General features: G+C 39.5%; 1 protein-coding gene across 9 annotated transcripts in view; it reads left to right on the forward strand.

The window, feature by feature from the left end:
- Positions 1-25,673, forward strand: part of RAD51B (RAD51 paralog B) — an 848,991-nt gene that overhangs the window by 25,999 nt on the left and 797,319 nt on the right. For 8 of the 9 annotated variants that reach the window (XM_025392668.1, XM_025392661.1, XM_025392662.1 and 5 more), the window contains exon 5: positions 17,638-17,774. In XM_025392668.1, the coding sequence (XP_025248453.1) occupies positions 17,638-17,774 (137 nt within the window). Of the gene's footprint in view, positions 1-17,450; positions 17,549-17,637; positions 17,775-25,673 lie in introns of all 9 variants that reach the window. The other variant, XM_025392669.1, reaches the window with a different exon arrangement.

Here is a 25,673-nt window from a genome sequence, read left to right on the forward strand (position 1 = left end):
TTCCTCCTGGCTGCATCTAGTTGGCCATCTTGCCCCAGAGTCTTTTCTCTAATTTTAGGCATTTATTTTCTTCTGGTAGTTTTGGGGTTGGTTTATTCTTTTTTTTTCTAATTCCATTAGGTGCAAAGTTAAAATGTTAATTTGAAGTCTTTCTAACTTCTTGATGGAGAAATTTAGTGTTATAAACTTTCCTCTTAATACTGCTTTAGCTGCCTCCCAGAGATTTTGGGAAGTTGTGTTCCTATTTCCATTAATATCAAAGGATATTTTTTGATTTCTGCGTTAATTTCATGTTCACCTGGGAGTTATTCAGGAGCAAGTTGTGTCCTTTCCATATTTGTGTAGTTTTGAGAGATCTTCATGATATTCATTTTTATTTTTTTGGCACTGTGGTCTGATAGTGTGCTTGCTATGATTTCAATTTAAAAAAAAAATTATTGACACTTATTTTATGACCGAACATGTGGTTGCTCTTAGAATATGTTCCTTGTATAGATGAGAAGAATGTATATTCTGTGGTTGGTGTGTGGATCATTCTATAGATATCTGTTAGGTTTAATCCGTCAAGTGTCAAGTTTAAGTCCAGAGTTTCTCTGTTATTTTTCTGCCTTGATGATCTTTCTGTCACTGTCAGTGGAGTGTTGAAGCCCCCCGCCCCCGCAGTTTTTGTGTGGCTGTCTAAGTCTTTTTATCAGTCAAGAAGAACTTGTTTTATGAATCTGGGTGTTCCAATCTCGGATGGATATATATTTAGGATAGTTAAGTCTTCCTGTTGGATTGTACACTTTTTGTTGTTGTTGTTAAGATGGAGTCTCGCTCTGTCGCCAGGCTAGAGTGCAGTGGCACGATCTCTGCTCACTCTAACCTCCGACTCCCTGGTTCAAGTGATTCTTCTGCCTCAGCCTCCCAAGTAGCTGAGATTACAGGCACGTGCCACCACACCCAGCTAATTTTTGTATTTTTAGTAGAGATGGGGTTTCACAATGTTGGCTAGGATGGTCTCAATCTCCTGACTTCATGATCTGCCTGCTTCAGCCTCCCAAAGTGCTGGGATTACAGGCATGAGCCACTGTGCCTGGCTGGATTGTACCCTTTGTCATTATGTAATACCCTTCTGTGTCTTTCTTAGTTATGGTTTAAAGTCTGTTTTATCTGGTATAAGAATAGTGACTTCTACTTGTTATCCATTTGCCTGCTGGCTCTTTTTTATCCCTTTTTACTTTGAGCCTTACTTACGTGTTAGATGGGTCTCTTGAAGACAACAGATGGTTGAGTCTTGTCTTTTTTTCAGGCTTACCATTTTGTGTCTTTTTAGTGGGGTGTTCCATTTACATTGAAGTTTATTAATGATATATGGGACTTTGATCCTGTCATTGTGTTGTTGGCTGGTTATTATGTAGATTTGATTGCATAGTTACTTGATAGTGCCTGTGGGCTATGTACTTAAGTGTGTTTTTGTGGTAGCTGGTGTTGTTCCTACCATTCCATTTTTAGCACTTACTTAAGGACCTTTTCTTAAAAGGTTGTTCTAGTTGAAACAAATTCCCTCAGTGTTTTCTTGTCTGAGAAGGGATTTATTTATTTTTCACTTATGAAGCTTAGTTTGTAGAAAATGAAATTCTCTGTTGGTATTTCTTTTCTTTAAAGACACTGAAAATAGATCCCCACTCTCTTCTGACTTGCAAGGTTTCTGCTGAGATGTCTGGTGCAAGCCTGATGGGGTTCCTTCTGCCCGTGCATTACCATTTTCTCTTGCTGCCTTTAAGACTTTTTTCTTTTGCGTTGACCTTGGTGAGTGTCTGTGTGCCTTTGGGATGGTCGTTATGTTGTCTGAATTTCTGTACCTGGATATCTATATCTCTAGCAAGATTAGGGAAATTTTCTTGAATTATTCCATCAAGTATGTTTTCCAGGTTGTCAACTTTTTCTCCTTCTCTCTGAGGAATGCCAATAATTCATAGGTTTGGTTGCTGCTTTATGTAATCCCACACTTATCAAAGACCTTGTTCATTTTATAAAATTCTTTATTCTTTTTTTTTTTTTTTTTTTTTTGAGATGGAGTTTTGCTCTTGTTGCCCTGGCTGGAGTGCAATGGCGCAAACTCAGCTCACTGCAACCTTCATGTCCTGGGTTAAAGTGATTCTCCTGCCTCAGCCTCCCGAGTAACTGGGATTACAGGCATGCACCATCACACCCAGCTAATTTTGTACCTTTTTAGTAGAGGCGGGTTTTCACCATGTTGGTCAGGCTGATCTCAAACTCCTGACCTCAGGTGATCTGCCCACCTCGGCCTCCCAAAGTACTGGGATTACAGGCGTGAGCCACTGTGCCTGGCCTAAAATTCTTTTTCTTTACTTTTGTCTGTATGGGTTAGTTTGAAATACTCTGCTTGGTCTAGTCTATTGATAAGTCTTTCAATAGCCTGACAATCATAAAGTGAAGTTTTTAGTTCCAGAAGCTCTAATTGATTCCTTTTTAAGACGTTTATCTCTTTTTTCATTTCCTGGATTGTTTTAATAGTTTCTTTGTGTTGATTTTCAGTCTTTTCTTTTATATCTTTGAGTTTCTTTCAATCCATGCTTTGAATTATTTATCTGACATTTCTGAGTTGCCATTTTGGTTGGGGACCATTCCTAGAGAGCCACTGTGATTCTTCAGTGGTGTTACACAAATCGGATTTTTCTGGTGTCAAAATTCTTATGTTGCTTCCTTCTCATTTGTAGGTGTTGGCACTTGTAAATTTTTGTTTTTTGAGACAGGTTCTCACTCTTTCACAATCACACTCTTTCACTTCACAGGCTGAAGTGCATGAATCGTGTCCCACTGCAGCCTCGACTTCCCAGGCTGAAGCAGTCCTCCTGCCTCAGCCTTCTAAGTAGCTGGGACTGTAGGTGTGTGCCATCATGCCTGGCTAATTTTTTAATTCTTTGTATAGACAGTGTCCCACCATGGTCTTGAACTCCTGGGCTCAAGTAATCCTTCTGCTTTGGCCTCCAGGGTTGGAGTGCTGGGATGGATTATAGACATGAACCACTGTGCCTGGCTGGCACTTCAAATTTTTGGAGATATTTTCATGCAGGTAGGGTTTTCTTTCCCTTTCTTTTCTTGTGTTAATATTGTTGTTTTCCCCTTTCCTTTCCCCACTCACTAAAGGGTGTGACTTAAGAGTATGTCGAGTAGGGTCTTTTGTCTTTGTTTCCATGGCCTTATGTTCTGTCAGCAGGTTATATATTGGACTGTAGAGTTCATCCTATGGACCGGTAGATGATGCTTATGGGTGAGAGTCAGGGGTGGTGGAAGCAGACACTTATGTACTTGATATTTGTTTACTGTGAAGAGTTCTCTGTTGTTTCAGGTGATAGGCTAGACTGTGGAGTGCTTCATACCATGTACTTCCCATTTTATGGGAGTGCTGGGGACATAGCTGGGTAGACTGGATCCCCTGGCTTGTCCACAAATACCCCTATGTCAAGTGTAGTCCCCAACCCTTATGAGGGTGGCAAGGAAAAGCTCCTAGTGAATTGTGCCACAGTCTCTGCAGGAGTTTAGGGTGCTACATGAGCCCCTTCTAGATAGGCTGGAACGTAGATTGTTGCCCAGTCACACCCTTGTTCTAGAGCTCTTGACTCCTGAATCAGACACACACTGCAGCCTATCTCCAGACCACCATATGGTTGAGAGCCTTAGGAAATGTCTAATTTTTGACTCTCCAGGGGAGTGGTTTTTGGGGCAGAACTTCATCACTTAGCTTAGTATAGGTAGCTGTGTGGCTCCTCTGCTCTCCAATGTTATGATTCTTCTTCATTTAAGAGCGGGGTTGGGGGACTCCATCTTTGGGCCTCTGCAGCGGTGTGTTGGTTGTGGTGGTGTTGGCTGGTTGTGTCTGTCCATCCAACCTCAGGCAATGGGAGATGTGTTAAAGCACTAGCAAAATTGGAATAGGGTAGGGAGATCTGTAACTCCCTAGCCCCTAGATGGCCAGCTGGACCTCCTGTATGAATCTTGATGGGGTTGGATTTTTGGGGAGCCTCAGGTCCTGACTGTGATGGGAAGGGGTGAGGGCTGATACCTGGGTGAGGGGCTGAACTCTCAGGCAGGGCACTTAGGTGGTGGGAGCCCCAGGGAAGATCACAGGTCTGTGGGGGTAAGGTTTTTGATAGGGCTCTGGGCCATGACTGAAATGGTCATGTGGGGGTGGGGTAGTTGTGTACTTGATACTTGTACAAGTACAGTGGATGCCAGAAGGCAGCAGCCCTGGTTTGGGAGGGGGCAGTGGAGGAAGGGGGTCATGTGGAAAGCAGTCTGGCCACCTCTCTGAAGGGTAGCTGCTGGCACTGGAGTTTCTCTCTCTAGTCTGGAGGCAGCAGGGGTGCCCACGGCAGAGGACCTGTTCCGTTGCCTTTGGGAGTGATGGTGGTGGGGGGTGCACCTGGGAAGAGGGAATGGGGAGCAGGTTGGGTACTCCTATCTGCTGTTGGAGGTGCTTGAAAGCAATCAGGCTCTTTGTTCCCTCCCTAGCCTAGAAGTAGCAAGAGTGGGTGCTGCAGCAGCTGCAGTGGCAGAGGGCCTGTCAGTTGCCTTTGGAAGCTCCACTCAGAGAAGCAGAGCCACTACTCACTGAAGTGATCATGTGGGGGTAGGGGTGGCTGTGCTGGGGGCCCAAGTCAGGAGGCCCTGCCCTGTGAGGAGCAGCACGGGGCTGGGCCTCTGAGACAAAAGAGTCTGGCCACCTTTCCTGAAGGCAGTTGCATCCTCCTGGAGGTCTACTTGCTCTCAGGCTCTTCACTCCCTCCCCAGCCTGAGGGCAGCAGGAGCAAGGACCTGGGAGAGGCAGTTGCAGTGAGCCTGTCAGTTACCGCTGGGAGCTCTGACCCAGTGAAATACAGAGCCAGAGCCATGACCGACTGACCGGAGTGCTCAGGTGGTAGTGGAGCGCGTATGCTGGGGGCCCTGGCCAGTGGCCTTGCCTGGCAAGGAATAGCAGAGGCAGGGCCTGCAGTCTGACTACTCCTAAGCTCTGTGGATGCGGCATCTATCCTAGAGTTATGCGAAAGAGCTTGGCCTCCCTTGGTGGGGCTATGACAGCTGGCACCAGGGAACTGAGGGATCCAAGGTCGGTGGGAATCCCCGACTCCATGTGGGGTTGAGCTTCCAAGATGGCCTCCTTACATGGCTTACGTGGCTGGGAAGTTTGTCCTGGCTGTAGGCAGTTCTTTGCAGTGTGAACCTCTCCACAGGACTGCGTGAGTGTCTTCATGACACAACAGCTGACTTTCTGTGGAGTACGTGATCCAAGAGTACAGGGTAGAAATGACAATTTCTTTTAAGACAAAGCCTTGGAAGTTATATACCATCATTTCTGCTGTATTCTGTTAGTCACAGACAAACCTAATACAGTGTGGGAGGAGACTACAGAAAGGCATGAATAACAAAGGTGAGTACCATTGAGTCTTAGAGGCTGCCTACCACTAATATATGCATGTGTGTATACATATGTATGTATACATGTGTGTATGTGTATAATTTAAAAAAAATTTATGACCATTCTATTCTCAGAAATGTTGTAGTAGGCAGAATTTCTTAAATGGCCTCTCAAAGATGTTCTGCCCTAATCCCTGGAACCTTTGAATATGATGAGATATCACTCCCATGATTATTATATGTTATATGGCATAGTTGACTTTAAGATGGGGAGATTATTTGGATCTAATCATATGAGCCCTTAGAAGTAGTGAGCTTTCTCTGGCTGTTAAAAAGGGGAAGGAAGAAAAGTTTAAAACCTGAAAAGGACTCAGGATGCCATTGCTGCTTTGAAGATGGAGTGGCCATGATTGAAGGAACGTAGGCAGCCTCTAGAAGCAGTGAACGGCCCTGAGATGAGAGCAAGAAAGGGACCTCAGACCTAGAACTGCAGAGAAATAGATTTTGCCAACAGCCTGAATGAACTTGGAAGTTGATACTTACTCCCAACCTCCAGATAAAAGCCCAGCTCACCTGAGATCTTGATTTCAACCTCGTAAGACCTTGAGCAGAGAACCTAGCCAACCCTATCTGGACTTCTGACCTATAGAACTGTAACATAATAAATGGATGCTGTTTAAGCTGCCAAGTTTGTGGTAATTTGTTATGAAGCAGTAGGGAACTAATAAAATACAGGTGTCAATGAAGGTGCCTAATTAACTGCATTGCACAATCTTTGTTTCTGGTTAAAAGGTCAAGACTAGTGTCCTAGATAGATGTCAGATAGATCTGGTGGGTGGGTGTGGTAAGGCAACTGATCGAGTGAACTTACAGTGGATCTGGAGATTAAGAGAGTAAGAATCAATCTGGAAATATTTTGCTGTCATTTTTATAGTTGCTCTTTCCTGACTTTTAACTTCAAAATTTCCTAGGTATTTATCATCAGTTTTGACTTACATGAATGTCACTGAACCTGGGTATACTTACATATTCAGTTACAACACCAAGATGAAAAGTGGAAGTAGAGAAGTACTATTCATTCCTAAAGCAGAAGCAGCAGAGGAGAAATCAGAGACACCAACTCTGCTGAACTGCTGAAGGAAGTGAACTACAGGGCATTGTTCCATTCACTGAGAAGAGCAAACTCCTCAAAGTTTGTATTATGTGGAGATCAAATCAGTTTGGTAGCCTTCTCATATGAGGTAATATAGATCAGTGTTCCTCATTCATTTTTTCATTATTGTCTCCTAAGAAGCCTTTTAAACAATTTTTTCTTAACCACACCCTCCAGTGAAATTTTTCTACCACACATATACTGTGTATCTCTTTTTGTACTGTATAAATATCTGTGCTTTATACATAAAAGAGTAAAATCTTCCCCTTCCTCCAAAACCAACTTTTACCCTTGGGGTTAATATCACCCATGCTAAGAATGCATGAGATAGATGCTATTGTGAACAGGTAAAATTAAAGTTGTATTTAAAGATACAGGTGAGGCGCAGTGGCTCACACCTGTAATCCCGGTACTTTGGGAGGCCGAGATGGCAGATCACTTGAGGCCAGGAGTTCGAGACCAGCCTGCCCAACATGGTAAAACCCCACCTTTACCAAAAATACAAAAATTAGCTGGGTGTGGTAGCATGCGCCTGTTGTCCCAGCTACTTGGAAGGCTGAGGCAGGAGAATCGCTTGAATCCAGGAGGCAGAAGTTGCAGTGAGCTGAAATTGCGCCACTGCACTCCAACCTGGGCAACAGAGTAAGGCTCCGTCTCAAAAAAAAAAAAAAAAAAAAGAATTCGAAGATATCATCAAAAAAGGTATTTTCAGCCAGGTGTGGTGGCTCATGCCTATAATCCCAGCACTTTGGGAGGCTGAAGCAGGAGGATCGCTTGAGACCAGGAGTTTGAGACCAGCCTGAGTAGCATAGCAAGACCCTAGCTCTACAAAAAGTAAAAAAAAAAAAAAAAATTAGTTAGGTGTGGTGGTGCATGCCTGTAGTCCCAGCTACTTGGGAGACTGAAGCAGGAGGATCACTTGAGTTCAAACCTGCAGTGGACTATGATTGCACCACTGTACTTCAACCTGGGGTGAGATCCTGTATCTTAAACAGATGTTATTTTCATACTGTAATATAATCTAGAATACAGGACCAGAGAACTCATTTCAACACAGAGATATGTAATATCTGCATAGTTCAACTCATGTGTACCTCTACGATAGTAAAACGGAAGCACTGCTAAATCTGTGCAATGCTAAGAATGATGATTACATCTGGATCCTTGCTCTAAGTAATGAGAAGTGACATAGCACATTTCTGCATTATTTGTATTTCTGGAGTCATTTCTATACTTTGTTTATGACTTTGGGAGGTGAGGTATCTGCTTTTAGTGGAGCAATTTGGTTTTGGAAGTGACTCCCCTACTATTCCCAAATGTTAGAGACAGGATGACAGAGTTCTATTTTAGCATCTTAGTTTTTTCTTTTTTTTTTTTTTTTTTGAGACAGAGTCTCGCTTTGTTGCCCAGGCAGTGGCACAATCGCGGCTCACTGCAAGCTCCACCTCCCGGATTCACGCCATTCTCCTGCCTCAGCCTCCTGAGTAGCTGGGACTACAGGTGCCCACCACCACACTCAGCAAATTTTTTGTATTTTTAGTAGAAACAGGTTTTCACCATGTTAGCCAGGATGGTCTCGATATCCTGACCTTGTGATCTGCCCGCCTCGGCCTCCCAAAGTGCTGGGATTACAGGCATGAGCCTCTGCACCTGGCCAGCATCTTAGTTTTTTTCTTGGAACAATTTGTATTAAAGTTATTTTTATAATTGGCAGGATTAGCTGTGGCCTACATGACCACAGGAAATAATAAGGCAGGCGTTGTAAACTCAAATGCCTATAAGCACGAGCCATGTAATAGAAGTACATGAAACAGTTAAGTGTAAGACATAGATACTTTATTAATTGATTTTGGCTGCTGACAACAGCAGCAAACATTTATTTTTTTGCTCATGGCTCTCCAGGTCTGCAAAGGTGGATCCTGTCTTCTTCAGGCTGCAGTCAGGTTCAGATGTGCCCCACAAGTTGTAACAGCAGCAAGAAAACCAGAGAGAGATTTCAAATGGATGTTCTTTGAGTACAGTCTGCTGACATTTGTTTATCCTGCCCTATGTTTTGAAAGGCGGATAACCAGGCCTCTGTTCTAATACAGGCGTTTAGCATATGTGGTTGATTGGACCATTGTTCCCAATTCTTCACTTACTCTGTAATTTAGAAATAAACATTCTGCTCTGTAATGGTTTACTGGGGTCTTTTATGTGGCACATGTTCAGTAACTGTTGTTAAATGAATGATTATATCCCTTGATACTGTTTGATTTTTGTTAATGGTGGAACTTGGGGTACTTGTCATTTCCATTCCCTTCTGCTTTTTCTGCTCTTTTCCCATCCCTACTCTTCTTCCCTCCCTTCCCATTTACTTCCAAAACAGCAGCGATCAGTATGAAAAAGGAGGGAGTGGTAGAGAGAATCGAAGACATAAACTCTTCCACATGTTGGTGTAAAGTAATTTAAGATCAAGGTTTCTTTCACAAGGCAAAATGCAACCTGGCCTTTCTGAGATTCTTTCTTTTTTTTTCTTTTTGTGGTTTTGGCTTTAGGATTTAGAATGTTAGTTATTTTAAAAATGAGTTATGTAGGTCTGAAGACCTACTCATATTTCTACATAATTGTTGAGCAAATGGAGACAAGTAGTTAGATGCTGGAGGTCATTAAAAAAATATTTTTTTAATGAAGCTTTTTAAAAACATGCTTACTGGTTTCAGATCAGAGCTAGGCATCCTTAAATTGTCTTCTGCCAGGTATTGGCTTGGCAGATTACCCTGTTCAGTTGCCCTCATCTTGAATGTGAGGAGAGTTAACTTGATAAGATTTTAGGTCCTAACTGGTCCAGATTTTACATTCCTCTCAGCCATGTAAATTTTAAGATGAGGAGGCTTCATTTTTACTTTAGTACAATTAGACTTTTTCTTGGGAATAATTCTCTTTTCTCTTCAAACCAATTATTAACATTTGCTCCCTTGCTGATATTTGAGTGATGTTCACTACTGACTTTTTTCCAGTTCTTTTACATTTCTCAAGCAGGTTGTTGAAACTTTGGCTCTAACTATATGAAGTGAATTGCTTTTTTTACTGGTGTTTTTGGTGTGTAAATATTGTATTCAGTCTGAGTTTCCAAGAAGCAAATAACTTAGCCTATTCTGGTTTGGCATGTTTTCTCTTTCTAACCACCATTGGGGTAGAAGCTGGGAACTGAACACAACTTGAAATTTTGTGGTTTGGGTGCTAGAATTCAGAGCTAGACTATCTGAAGCTAAAAATTATTAATGTTGAAATGTTTTCACCCACTAAATAAACCTGAAAAAACAATGAAATTTAACTCCAGGCAGCCCATAAAATCACATATGGTATAATTTTTTTGAGTCTAGGAAGAGAGGAAAAAAATTTGTGAACAGGATCTGAGATTGCTAAAAAAATTAGAAATTGTTTATTATAGTTTAAAGTAAATGCTACTATCCAAACTTGAATTCAAACTCAACAAACAAACCAACCCAGAAATCTCTTACTGTTATTCACATGATGTTTTATTTTCTTCAAGACTATACTGAATCAGTACATAAAAATAATGAAGTAGGGAAAATGCCAGTTGCCCTTGTTTAACTTTTCAGCTATTTTTTACATGTTTTCTTTAAAGATGCAATAGTAAAGTAATACTTTACATTTTCAAGGTACTTGATACTTTACTGAATATTTCCAAATATATCATCTTAATTAAAATCATGGCTTGTTTCACCCTTTTAAAAATCACAAAGTATTTAACAGTTTTAAGCTCATTAAATCTGAGAACATATCTAAAACCTGGCATATGGATAGTATGTATAGAAAGGCTAGTCCTTTGTTCTTCTGCTAGTTAGCACTCTAATGATATTAATGATGGAAGATTTTTCTCAGCCCCTTTGCTGGACTTGTGACAGGGGTACCCCATTTACTTGGCCTGCCATGCTCAACCCCTTGTAGGAGGGAGCACGTGAGTGAGCAAGTGTGGGATCTGGCTGGCTGCTCCAGGTGCTGGCAGGAGCAAGCTTCATGCCCAGGTGTGAGTGAGCGAGTGCGGGATGTGACCAGCATGGCTCCGAGTGCCAGCAGGAGCAAGCTCTGTGGCCAGACTAGGCATGAGCTAGCGAGGGTGGGATCCGGCCAACCACTCTGGGAGCTTCCAGGAGCAACCTCCATGAAGGGCCCATGGAGGAACCCAGGTGAGGGTGCCTGTGACCCCGAATCCCCAGAGTGGGTGTTACAGTGCTCTCTTAGTTCTGCCCTCTGCGGACAGTGGTGTGTTAGCAGCTCAGTTGGCCCCTTACCTCATTTTGTGGGGCAGTTGCCCTCTGCTGGTGAGGGCAAAGGGCCAGCGTGACAGCATTCTGGGTACCCGTACTTGGTGGGCCCCTGTCTGGCATCCAAGAAGAATGAGGTCAATTGGACAATTGAAGGATAGTGAAGGCGGATAATGTTACTGAGCGATGAAAATGACTCTCAGTGGAGAGGATAGCTAGAGAGGGGACCAGAAGGGCAGGTCATCTTCCCCAAAGTCGAGTCATCTCTTCCCCGAAGTCCAGCTGTCTTACCCAAAGTCTGGCCATCTCCCTTAAGTCCGGCTGTCTCCTCCTGTACTGATTGAGTTTGGGTTATTTATAGGTACAGAATGGGGAGTGCATGCTGATTGGTTTGTAATTATGCAAAAAAGTTTAAAGCAAGGACACCACTCAAAGGTGGGCATGACAGTGTAGAAAACCAATTAGGAAAGGGTGGGTGTATGTAAAATAGGTGAAGGGTGAGAGGATCAGTCCACAGGAAAGCGTACCAAACAGGAAGATGAGTTCTCACTCTGGTCAGGGGATTTAACCTGTAGCTTGGCTTTCAGGCTTTGAACTGTATCTGGCTTGGAGGTGGGGTTTCACCAGGTACCTGGCCCTACCCTATCTGCCTAGGCATTTGACTGCCTCCTGTTGCTATCATTAGTAAGCATAAGCATTTCTTTGTTTCAGGATCCACTTTCAACTTTTACTGACAGAAGTTTCCCTTGCTCTCGTATCTGGTGACTAACTTGATCCATGTTGTTTTTGAAAATGAAGAAAGTTCCATAAAAAATGTTTAGAGCTCTGAATTTAGACTAGCATTCTCCAAAGCAGGGTATGTAAAATGTTTCATTAGGTTGTGGGAAGAAAATATTAAAACTTTAATTATTTCAATCTAACAAATGAAATTTAACTTCATTAACATTTAATCAGTGGATCAACACTGACATCCTCACTTGGTCTGTGTGTCAGGCTGTTAGGTATGTTATAGTGCACGAGGAAAGCATGCAGGGGTTGACAGAGGCCCCTTGCTGCTACCTTTATTTTCAACATACTGGGGTGAATTATAAGTCTGCATATATCTAGTTAGGTGGATGTATGGATTTAACGAAATCAAAGCTTGCAAAACAGATAAATGGCAAGAAAGATTCCTGCAAAGAAACTGTAAATTGTATGCAGTACTAATAATGAGAGTGGAAGTGAGCCACACACATGTATAGGTCAGAGCAGATGCTTCTCCTATGATACTCATGAAGTAAAAATCAACAATCTAATCTCAGCTGAGAAGATGTCCAGAAAAAGTGAAATTATAAGCAAGACAATTTGATAGATGGAATTATATTCATTATTGTTAACAAAGAAATACTTTCTGATATTTTATTCCCTTGAAATACTGGCTAACGATAGTAGGAAGCCATCATAATGAACATGTGGGACAGGAAGATAAACTGACAGAAGTTTTTCCATGACATTTAAAGTTATGTTATATATAACTCAGTATCTAGAAAAATGTTATTAAAATTAATGATAGATTAATTTTGTGCCTCTTTTGTGTTTTGTTAACAGCAAAAGACCAAATACAGTACATTATTAGTAACATTAGGGACACACTTGCTCATAAAATGGATGAAATAAAACATAGGAAACAATATGGCAACAATTTAAATGATTTTTTTTTTTTAAGACTAGGAGTTTTGCTCTTGTTGCGCAGGCTGGAATGCAATGGTGCGATCTCAGCTCACTGCAACCTCCACCTCCTGGGTTCAAGTGATTCTGCTGCCTCAGCCTCCCGAGTAGCTGGGATTACAGGCATGTGCCACCACGCCTGGCTAATTTTTTGTATTTTTAGTAGAGACGAGGTTTCTCCATGTTGGTCAGGCTGGTCTCAAACTCCTGACCTCAGTGATCCGCCCACCTCGGCCTCCCAAAGTGCTGGGATTACAAATGTGAGTCACCGTGCCCAGCCTTAAATGAATTCTTTTGTGAACAAATACTTTCAGAAGATGCGTAGAAATCTTTGAAGATGATTTGAATCATTGAGAACTTAAATTATTTAATGTGAGAGGAAGCTATATATTTGAAGTACAAATGTTTCTAACAAGGCTCAGATTATCATAGTAGCTATATTTTGTTTCAATAATGAAATACATGAAGAACTAATTTCATTTTGTGCCATTAAAATAAAGATGTATCAGGGAAGATATATTCTTGAAAATAAGTGACTTTGTGAATACAAAACAATGTATATTAGAGAATTTCCTGGGATAATGATAGTGTTTTGACTTTATTAGAGTTTAGGTTGCACACATGTATGCACTTGTTCAAATTTATGAAATGGTAGACTTATAATTTGCACATTTCAGTACATATAAAATTGCAAAAAAAAAAGGAATAATACATATTAAATTCTAGTTAATGCTATGCATGCTGGACTATTAGAGGGAAACTATATTAATGTGTTTGACTTACTTCGAAATGCATTAAAAAAACCCTAAGATGGATTGGTGAATGGATTAATCATACAGAAAGCATACAGTGTATTCATAGTATAGTATAAGAAATACAGTAAAAATTGTAAATGCAGAGTGTAAGTGGTGGGTATATGGATGGTCCCTGTAAAAGTCTTTCAACTTTTCTGTTGCATCATCCTTAGGTAATCTATAGCAACACATAGGTTGATGTCAGATGTGCAAAGTTAGTATTTCAATATGGTATCAATGTTGTTAATTTTTGTTAAAATCTGACTGTTAGGCTGGGCATGTTGGCTCATGCCTGTAACCCTAGTACTTTGGGAGGCCAAGGCGAGAGGATTTCTTGAGCTCAGGAGTTCAAGACCATCCTGGGCAACATAGTGAGACCTTGCCACTACAAAAAATTAAAACAGCTGGGTATGGTGATGTGTGCCTGTAGTTCCAGCTGCTTGAGTGGTGGAGGTGGGAGGATTGCTTGAGCCCTGAAGGCAGAGGCTGCAGTGAGCCATGATCGTGCCACTGCACTCCAGCCTGGGTGACAGAGCGAGACCCTGTCACAAAACAAAACAAAGAAACAAAAAATCCTAACCGTTATATAGAATCCCTATTGTACTCCGTAATGAGATGAGGAGTGACCATGAGAATCATTTGAATCACAAGAGCATCTCTGATTGTCTTACAGCAAAGATTGTAACAGAATCATTGAACTTAAAAGATGGATTGGCTAGGCATGGTGGCTCATGCCTGTAACCTCAGCACTTTGAGAGGCTGAGGTGGGTGGATGGCTTGAGTCTTGGAGTTCAAGACCAGCCTGGGCAACATGGTGAAACCCAATCTCTACGAAAAAAAAGCTGGGCCTGTGTGAATTTGAGGCCACTTGCAGTATGTTATGTTCATGCCACTGCACTCCAGTCTGGGTAACAGAGTGAGACCCTGTCTTTAAAAAAAAAAAAAAAAAAAGAGTGAAGCATGTTTTTTTAAAAGACAAGAGATGTCAAATTTGCTGACCCTTTTTGTATGACTATGACAAGTGACTATGTAATCTGCATTGCAGATTAAACACCAAGCAATCAACCAATCAATGTTAACACTCTTACTTCATTTCTTCAAGGTAAAGGTAATGTTTTAACAAGCAGTGAAAATGTAACTGTCTTTTATAAAGGCTGGGATAAAAACACATCTATGTTTTTAAAATCACTGTTTGGAATATTTCTTTTATCATGTGATTTTTGTTGTCAAAGATATGTGTGTCTTATGAAAACTTACCTGCACTCTTAAAAAATACTTGGAAAAATATTTTGTATACTCTTCAAAAATGTTCCCAATAGAGTTTCAGTCAGTGGGGGGAAGAGGGAATAGGTGAAGGAGAGATGTTGGTAAAAGGGTCTCAAGTTTGTTAGACAGTAGGAATAAATGTTGGTGATTTATTGTACAGCATGGTAACTATAGTTAGTAATAATGTTGTGTATTTCAAATTGCTAAGAGTAGATTTTAAGTATTCTCACCAAAAAAAGATAAGTATATGAAGTGATAGGTATGTTAATTAGCTTGATTTAACCATTCTACAATGTACTATAAACATATTTCAAAATATCATATTGAACTCCATAAATATATATTATTATTTATCAATTAAAAAATATTAAAACAAGCAAAACCCATGATACATATCTGGTGGCAAATGAGTATTGTGGTAGAAATTCATCAAACTGCTCAGATGTGATTCGTGTACTTTTCTGGCTGATTGTCATACTTCAGTAAAAATAAATAATGTAAGCACACACAAAAAAGTTTCAGTGGGTTTTTAAACCAGTTAAAAATGTTAAAATGTGGCATGTTTTGCTTAGTCTGCAAGATCAATTGACGAGAAGGAAGATGGAACTTTCTTAACCAAAGATCAATAAAAACGTTTGCATAATTGATGGAAGGTATTGAAAAATGCAAGTAGTAATTTAGTTAAGTCCAACAAATGATGTATTTCTTTAATGTCAATCCTTGCATCTTTGTAATTATCCCCCTTCAGCTATGCAGCCATTACAGTTAAGTTCTGAAATAAGTGGAACTTAGGACCTGACATTTCAATCACCAAATCACAAAATGTTCACGTTATTATTTTTTAAAAATACAATTTGGTTTCTTATTATTTTCATTATTATCATTGCTCTACTAAAAATGGTAAGCTTTTATGAGAGCAAAAAGATCTTTTATATACGTAATAAATATTATAAAATGATTGTTAATGTTTGTGATTTTTAATTCATACTTCGTGTGTGTTTTATACTGTATAGGATATATTAGTAAAATAGTATGTGTATAATAAATATGCATATATTGGAGGGTTGTACTAAATTTTGTTTAGATTACTTTTTTTGGCTGATTTGTTGGGGTGTGTGGTCAAAGAAGTTTGGAGAACTGTCTTTACTGATCACTCATAATCTGGCAAGCTATTATTCACAGGAGTAATTATTTACTCTTAAAGTCTAAATGATCATTTTAAAGATTATAAACCAGCATGTAGTTTTAAATACGGGAATTTTTTTTTTTTTTTTTTTTTTTGAGAAATGGTCTTGCTTAGTTGCCCTGGCTGGTCTAGAACTCCTGGGCTCAAGTGATTCTCTTGCCTCAGCCTCTGGAGTAGCTGGGATTACATTTGTGTTTTAAGGTTGAACTTTGATAAATGAAGTTTGTCTTTAGACTAAATTCTGAAACAATGGTTCTCAAAGTATATAATAATATCAGCATTACCTGGGAACTTACTAGCAATGTAAATTCTCAGGCCATAACCCAGACCTACTGAACCAGAAATGCTGGTTAACAAGCTTTCTAGGTGAATCTAATGCTCACTCAAATCTGGGAACCACAGATCTAGATGATTTAGACTCATGGATCATTCCTACTTATTTCTTCCTACTTTATAATGTATCTGAGACAATTTCTTTATTGTATGTCTCAGTTTTAGCCCAGACTTTTTTTCCTCTCTTAGATTTTTTTTTCTTTTCCCTTCCTCTCCTTTTCCCTTCCTCTCAATGTTAAAAAAAAAAAAGTCCTTTAGTGTTGTTTTCACAAAGAAATAGTGCATTGGTTCTAAAAATTTGGGTGTCACAACTAATGTGACAAATAGCATATATTTAAAGGAGATATTTCTAAACATTTTCAAATTAATTTTGTTAACTACGGTATTAGTTCGTTCTCACGTTGCTATAAAGAACTGCCTGAGACTGGGTAATTTATGAAGAAGAGAGGTGTAATTGACTCACAGTTTTGCAGGCTTAACAGGAGGCATGGTTGGGAGGCCTCAGGAAACTTACAGGGGAAGCAAGCACATCTTACTATGGCAGAACAGGAGAGACAGAGAGAGAGAGAGAGAGAGAGAGAGAGAGAGAGAGAGAAAGAGAAAGTGCCCCACACTTTTAAACCATCAGATCTTATGAGAACTCACTGTCATGAGAACAGCAAGAGGGAAACTGCCACATGATCTAATCACCTCCCACCAGCCCCTCCTCCAGTACTGGGGATTACAATTCAGCATGAGATTTGGATGGGGACACAGAGCTGAACTACTTCTAGTTACACTTGAATATGGATATAATTAATTTCCTATTATTTCCTGCCTATACCCTTTTGGTTTCAACTTTTATAATCTCAAAATAGTTTTCTGCCAATGAAGATTTCAAAACAGACATTTCAAAGTAGGAGTCACCTAAACTCAACAGTTGTTTGTAAAACAATGAATTTGCTTTATTTCTCTTTCTACATACATATATGCATACACATACACATTTTTATTTGCTGAACTGTTTGAAAGTAAATTGTATACATTAGTACACTTCACCCCTAAATACTCTTAAAAAATGGATTAAAGTAGCCCTTAATGGGACTAGTACAACATTGTTTTGAAATGCTAATTTGTAACAAATGCTCAACCATTTATTAAAGACTCTTAAATATTTTTAAGGTCCTAGTATAAGTATCTTTATGAGGAAAAGATGTAGAATGCCAAGTTATGATGGTATAAATAAGTGAATGTTTCAGCCTTTCTCAACTAAAAGTTTCTCATCTGAACTACAAATTACAGTGGATGATTTGAGTGACTATTTTCTCAGTTCCTCCAAGGATAGTACATAACTAGTGCCAATTCAGATGCAGAGGGGAGAAGTTAATTCATTACATACGATGGATGTCTTGGGCTTAATTCTCTCCTGGGAACCCAGGTTATTTGGACTGCATATATGGCAAGGCCTTAAAAGGATTTTGCTTTGACTGGCTTGTGATGTTTATCCAAATAACATTTTTTTTTTAGATTACAGGTCCACCAGGTTGTGGAAAAACTCAGTTTTGTATAATGATGAGCATTTTGGCTACATTACCCACCAACATGGGAGGATTAGAAGGAGCTGTGGTGTACATTGACACAGAGTCTGCATTTAGTGCTGAAAGGTATGAGATTTTATTTTCTATTATAATGTTTTACTTTTGTAACATATACAGCATGAAATATTTACACATAGGTTAACATCCCCCCTCCACCCCCCCTTTTTTTTTCTGAGATGGAGTCTTGCTCTGTCGCCAGGCTGGAGTGCAGTGGCGCGATCTGGGCTCATGGCAGTCTCCACCTCACGGGTTCAAGCAATTCTCCTGCCTCAGCCTCCTGAGTAGCTGGGACTACAGGTGTGCGCCACCATGCTCGGCTAATTTTTGTATTTTTAGTAGAGACAGGGTTTCACCATGTTGGCCAAGCTGGTCTTGAACTCCTGACCTCAAGTGATCTGCCTGCCTCGGCCTCCCAAAGTGCTAGGATTACAGGTGTGAGCCACTGTGCCTGGCTTTTTTTTTTTTTTTTTTTTTTTTTTTGAGATGGAGTCTTTCTCTGTCGCCCAGACTGGAGTGCAGTGGCGTGATCTCGGCTCACTGCCACCTCTGCCTCCCAGGTTCAAGCGATTCTCCTGCCTCAGCCTCCCGAGTAGCTGGGATTAAAGACGCCTGCCACCAGGCCTGGCTAATTTTTGTATTTTTCATAGAGATGGGGTTTCACCTTATTGGCCAGACTGGTCTCGAACTCCTGACCTTGTGATCCACCCGCCTCGGCCTCCCAAAGTGCTGGGATTACAGGCATGAGCCACCATGCCCGGCTACCCCCCGCTTTTTTAAGAACACAGAATGCTGTTTTAAATAAAATTTTCTTTTAAAATTCACACAGGAAACAGTTTCTTTTTGTCTTTTGTATTCCTTATTGATATAAGTAGGGATCTTGGCTAAACTGTGTTTTGCAGAAAGTCAGGAAGATGTTAAGTTGAAAAAATAAGGAGGAATTTAAGTAGAAAATGGGACAAAGGGTAAACTAAAAAGAAAAACAGCAGGTTAGCTGCTTTATAAGGACAGATGTTTCTCAACTTACAATGGGACTCTGATTATGAAATCCAGATACCATTTCTTAATAAAAGGAACGAGTGTTCCTTGGGGAAATGGCTAACTCAATTCTGGGGTAGGAAATTTTAAAGTTGAGTGTGAAACATCATATTAGTTAGCGAGGAAGCTACAAAGACTATTTGGGGGTGTCCAACAGACTCAGAAGAGGCTCCCACTGGCCAAAGACGGAACAAATTGCAGATCAATGTGAATAATAATAGCAGTGGATTAAAACATGAAATAATTAAATGAGTCCATAATGACTTTAAGAGATGAAAAGGAACCAATTGATTGTCATTGGAGGGTTCTGAAGAAGCAACTCATTATTGTGAAAATGGGCAAAAAGAGAAGTCAAGTATCTATTTTTCTGTTTTTATATGAACTTTGTTACTGAGTAATAAACTGATCTTTTTTTTTTTTTGAGACGGAGTTTTGTTTTTGTTGCCCAGGCTGGAGTTCAGTGGCACGATCTCCGTTCACTGCAACCTCCGCTTCCTGGGTTCAAGTGATTCTTGTGCCTCAACCTCTGAGTGGCTTCCAAGCGTGCGCCACCACACCAGCTAATTTTTGTAGTTTTAGTGGAGACAGGGTTTCACCATGTTGGCCAGGCTAGTCTTGAACTCCTGACCTCAGATGATCCGCTTGCCTTGGCCTCCCAAAGTGTTGGGGATTACAGGTGTGAGCCGCTGCGCCTGGCCTAAATTGGTCTTTTTATAAATGTATCCCAGTAGTAAATGAATAAGGAATGTTAGAATATTACCAAATTACAAACTCTGACAATCTAATGGATGTAGGCATTTAACATCACGAAAAGATGACGAGTCACTGGGGTACTTTCTGATGGAAGAACAATCAAATTTGAATGCGATCAAGGCTTCAGATCCAGCCACCAGTTTATAACATAGCTAGGGAAGAGAGGAACACGTCAAACTACTCTAGAAAATGCAATTAGCAGAATCCAAACTGTGGGAAATAACAGAACAAGCAACTTGGTTTCCGTAACAAATAAATTGTAAGATTAAAAAATAGTTGGAAGGGGAACCTTTGGATTAAAACAGATTTAAAAACCTTGTTGATCAATTGCTGTGTGATGAACTTATTTGGATCTTGACTTAAATAAGTGGCTAAAAAAAAAAAAAGAACCGAAGAATAAACTTTGAGACCACTGGAAATTTGAACATGAAAATATATTTGAGATTAAAGCTGGTAAAGACAGTGGTTCACTCAAATTGTCCAAGTACTCTTTAAAATGCCAATGACTAGCCTTCAACTAACAAGCCAAGTAGGTATTAAATAGCCAGTTATGTCATAAATAGCTAATGTGCAAATAGCTCTTACAAAGGTCCTGGGGAATTTGGGTAAATAATTCAAAGATTAAGATTATTTTTATAACAGCAGTTCAGTTCACTGTAATGGATTTCTGCTTTCTGTGCACCACATACAAAACTGAGTTTAGGATGTCTTCTTAAGGAGTAAACTGTTGCATCTGTAATTTGTGATTATCTCTAATATGGACAATATATTGTTAATTCAGTTCATGTATACTAGAATTCTAATGGTTGCCAAAATTTTCATAGACTAGAATGTGGGGATGGGTCACTGGATTAATCAATTTATCTACATTCTCAAGGTATGTACAAGCATATGCTACCTAAGACTATATCATATCTTAAGCAGAAGTCCAGTGGGTTAAACAGAACAAATAAAAAACCAGCAGATCTTCTCTGGATCAATCAGATCTAGTATTACAGTTCAGAGCAGTGTAAAAACCTTATCAATGAATTGGGTGATATCTGCATACATACAGTAGCAGAAGAGTAGCAGGTGACTTGTCTGCATTTTCCAAATGAATTTATGGAGAGTCTTATGTTTTTTGTCTTTGCATAGAGCCTTAATTATTTACTTTTTGCATCCTCCATATTTACTTATTTCTCCTTCATATCTTTTTCTGCCTATGTGCATGTTGGTATTTACATCAGAGGCAGGTTGGAAAATGAAGAGGTAAGATTTTAGTTCCTTTGTTGGAATTATGTTGCATAGTTCACAAGGAGCTCTTATGAAGCTCATTTGAGAATAGGTGTTGAACTTTATATTGTATTTTGTTTTTTATTCCATTCTCCACAAGGCTTAAAATGAGTGATTGATGGACATTTGGGTTGGTTCCAAGTCTTTGTTATTGTGAATAGTGCCGTAGTAAACATACATGTGCATGTATCTTTATAGCAGCATAATTTATAATCCTTTGGGTATATACCCAGTAATGGGATGGCTGGGTCAAATGGTATTTCTAGTTCTAGATCCTTGAGGAATTGCCACACTGTTTTCCACAATGGTTGAACTAGTTTACAGTCCCACCAACAGTGTAAAAGTGTTCTTATTTCTCCACATCCTCTCCAGCACCTGTTGTTTCCTGACTTTTTAATGATCACCATTCTAACTGGTGTGAGATGGTATCTCATTGTGGTTTTGATTTGCATTTCTCTGATGGCGAGTGATGATGAGCATTTTGTTGGGTGCATAAATCTTTTCAGAAGTGTCTGTTCATACCCTTTGCCCACTTTTTGATGGGGTTGTTTGTTTTTTTCTTGTAAATTTGTTTGAGTTCTTTGTCGGTTCTGGTGTACAGCACGGCAACTATAGTTAATAATACTGTATTATATACTTGAAATTTGCTAAGAGATCAGATCTTAAGTGTTCTCACCATACCAAAAATAAAATGGTAACCATGTGAAAAAAAACAAATGAGCGATCATCTGGCTCCCACATGGAATGGATTTTGAGGTCTGGTGATAGGGCCAGGTAGAATAAAAAATAGGAATGCTCTTTGATATATATGCCAGACTTGGCATTCTTATACCACCTTCTAGTTTGTCATGGTGGGTCATAGAATGGAGCTGGCCCTGTAGTGTCTGATCACATTTCCTTCATTCTGTTACAGGACAGCTTAACCCCTATTTGGAATTATCAGGAAAGGTTGGTCAGTCGGTTAGGAAAACTTACTGCTGCAGATAACTGACTACCCAAAGAACAGTGGCTTAAACAAAAACAGGTTTATTTCTCTCTTATAACAAGACCTGAGTAGGTGGTTGCTGGCACTGGGTCACTCAGGTCTCAGTGATGACAGGGAGACCTAGGGCATGTACATTTTCAGACATTGGATTCATTCTGTGCTCAAGTCAATGGGAAGGAAAAGGGCCAACTATAGCTTTTATCAGGAAAGTGTACTTTTATTCAGAATATCTGCCTCCTCCCTTCCGTGGATTTCCTTTTTGCTGCCTGTAGTCCTCTTGCAGATTTCTCACTGAGTCACCTCTATATGTAAAAAGAGGCTGGGAAAGTGAGGGGAGAAGATTGTCATAACAATCATGATGAGTTGTCTGGTTAATATTGCTGCCTGAATAAAACTGGGGCTCTCATAGCAAGGAAGAAGTGGAAATGGATATTGGATTGGTAATTAACAGTTTCTGTCCCAGCCCCAGCTGTTTCTGGACTTAGAGAAGAGGCAAGCTAGGGAAATATGAGAGTCAGAAAGGACTATGTTGTAGCTCTGTATGTTTTAGCATTGTCTCCACTTTGTGCTTACAAAGCTAGCCAGCTAATCAGCACAAATGAGAATGTGTTTAAAGGATTAATATGATGAAGGATTAGAGGATTCACATATATAGAATTTAGGGTAAGTGAGAAAAAGTAGAAAATAATTTCTTCCTATAAATATCTAGATATCTTTTTACTAAGAAGGAGGGAGAAATCAAAGGAGGAATAAATAAAAATTACTTAAGTTTAAAATGTATTACAGAAAACAAAAAGAAAACCCTGCAGATAATATACTTAAAAGCACTTTGGAAAGGTCAGTTCTATTTTTAGAAGCAATGCACTAAGTAGTTTATTGTCTTTTAGAAGATAGTAATCTAAATAGTTGTTAATCATACTTGTTCATCATAGACCACAATTGTATCTCCAGACTATTTAACAATTAGAACAGGTTTGTCCAACCCACAGCCCATGGGCCGCATGCAGCCCAGGATGGCTTTGCATGTGGCCCAACAAATTCATAAACTTTCTTAAAACGTTAGGACTTTTTTGTGATTTTTTTTTTTTTTAAGTCCATCAGTTATCATTAGTGTCCATGTATTTTATGTATGGCCCTAGACAATTCTTTTTCTTCCTCTGGGGCCCAAGGATGTCAAAGTTGGACACCCCTGAATTAGATAATTGTGTAGTCTGGTGCTAACCAGACTGAGTTACAGGGATTGCCTTGGGGAGAGGGGAATGCTATTCAGGCAAAGATCCGGATCCTCTTCTGATTGATCCAGAAGAGATCTGCTGTTTTCTTGCTTGTTTTGTTTAACCCACTGGACTTCTGCTTAAGATATGATATAGTCTTAGGTAGCATATGCTTGTACATACCTTGAGAATGTAGATAAATTGATTAATCCAGTGACCCATCCCCACATTCTAGTCTATGAAAATTTTGGCTACCATGAGAATTTCAGTATACATGAACTGAATTAACAATATATTGTCCATATTAGAGACAATCACAAAAAGTTGGCACTGTGGGTTAAGAATAAAAAATGAAGGTAATATGGATGGCAAATAGTAATAGATGTATTGAAATAACGCTTTTGGAGAAATAAAATGGTAAAGGAAAATGAAGGTTTGGTTTTAGAACTGCAAATTGAAGGGGATCAATAAGTATGTGAGAAAATCTGAGGGATGTAGGGAAGTAAGAGATGAGAGCCAGGAAGGTCCTGAGGAGATAGGATATACGACTGGAATTTTAGGAGGTAGAAGTGAATATTCCTGAGTTGTAATGAAATCAGAAAAACTTTGAAAACTGGGAAGACAATTAGTCCAGCAAGGGAGGAAGACAATCAAATAATCACTAAAATGTGAAATTGTAAATATTATAACTTAGTATACAAAGGAGAGGTACTTGTATTGGTAGTGTGTGGGAGCAATGGCTAAGCTTAGATCTGAGGGAGCTGCCGTATTTGGTGTGCATGTCACCTCTCAGGGTGCCAAGTTCCCCACAGATAGTTATCTTTAATACCTAACAAACTACAGTCATGAGCCACGTAACATTTCAGTCAAGGATGGACTGCATGTAAGATGGTGGTTGCATAAGATTATAATACCATAATTTTTCTGTATCTTGTTAAAGTTTAGATACAAAGATATTTGTCACTGTGTTACAATTGCCTACAGTATTCAGTATAGTAACACCCTGCACAGGTTTGTAGCCTAGGAGCAATAGGCTATACCATATAGCCTAGGTGTGTAGTAGGCTATACTATCTAGGTTTGTAGAAGTACACTTTATGATGTTCGCACAACAGTGAAATTGCCTAATGACACATTTCTCAGTACATATCCCCATTGTTATGTGCCATATAGCTGTATTTAGAGTATCATTCTTTCTGGATTTGTATATAAAATTGGAGGCAGGGAGTGGTAGTGACCAGCCATGATTTGGGCTGATTCTGAAGGTAATACCAGTGTGGTCTTAAGACCGTTGACATATTTGCTTTTTGGTATAAATTTGGAATCTTTGGCCCAGAAAGAAACAATAGGGGAGATAAATTCCCTCTTAATCATTTTTTTGAGATGGTTTCATGACACTGGGTAGGTTTTCCTCAGTTCAGTTTTTGCTGCCTTATCATTTGTAAATCTAGGTGAATTAGTGGGGAGGGAGATCCTGAAAAGTTTCTAGGATATACAGTAGAAATAGTCATAAGTACTTATTACTGTAACAAAGCTTTGGAATATTCTGGAATCTGTAAGAAATTAATAGATTCATATCATTATATTCAGTAATACATATTGAATGAATGAACAGAGAAATAGTGCATATGTACAAGAAGCTTTGAGAAGCAGTAAGCCTACATTTTAGCACATTTATGATGCTATATTTTAACTAGGATTTTGGAAAACTTTTTACATTAAGCATATGTTTTATTTCAAGTTGGCATGTGGTCACTAATGAAAAGCTTTTATTTTTCCTTTTATATAAGAGCTATGAAGTCACATAGGGAACTAATAATTCTGAACAGGGTTTTGCTCCTTAATTGACATATGCCTTTTGATTCTGGAACTGGTTAGGAAAGAAGTCTCTCTGTATCCATGAGCAGTTAACTCTTTCCAGAATTGGAATCTTTAAAGTGCATTGTAGCTATCAGGTCCAAATTAAGGCATAGACAGTCACTTGCAAGGTGAGATTTGATGGCAAAAGAAAAACTAATATGTGGCCTAGAACTTCTTTTTCTTTTAAAAGAGTAGCACTTCTAACCATTTTCTGAGGCGTTCTACCACAGTAAATCCTTTGATTGTGGGATTGATAGCATTATTTGTGTATCAGAAATGAGTGTTTCTGGGCAGTGGGACATTGAGAGTATAGGTAGGGTTAGGCTAAGTTAGATGATATGGAAGGGGAAGTTGGGAAGGCAGTGGTGTTTTACCTCAGGACATCTCCACTAGCAATTGATACGCAAATGATTCATCCAGGGAGGAAGGAGATTTTAGAAATAAAGCTCTTAATAGGTTTTCAGGGATGTTTTGGGGTTTGATGGACTAAGAGTATAAAGGTAGCTTTTCTGACAGCATGGCCCTTTAGAATGGTGCTACTTCCGTTTTATAAATTAGTAGTTCTTAGTTGGGGGAGTAAGGCAGACAGTTTCCCCTTTAGTAGGTACTTTGGAAATTTGTAGGGGGGTGCAAGAATAAGCGGTTTTTTTTACAGTAATAAATAGATGTGGTCTAGGGATGCTAGCCATTCTGTAATGTGATGGTCATTAAGACTGATAATGCTATAAATAATGTTTTATAAATTAGAGCATATTGCAGCATGATGTAATTGACATTCATCTCAGTTGATGCATACAGCAGCACTGTCAGGTGAGGAGGGGGGTATTATGATCTTTATTTTAGAAAT

Source organism: Theropithecus gelada, chromosome 7b (assembly GCF_003255815.1).
Source record: "Theropithecus gelada isolate Dixy chromosome 7b, Tgel_1.0, whole genome shotgun sequence".
NCBI classification, from domain to species: domain Eukaryota; kingdom Metazoa; phylum Chordata; class Mammalia; order Primates; family Cercopithecidae; genus Theropithecus; species Theropithecus gelada.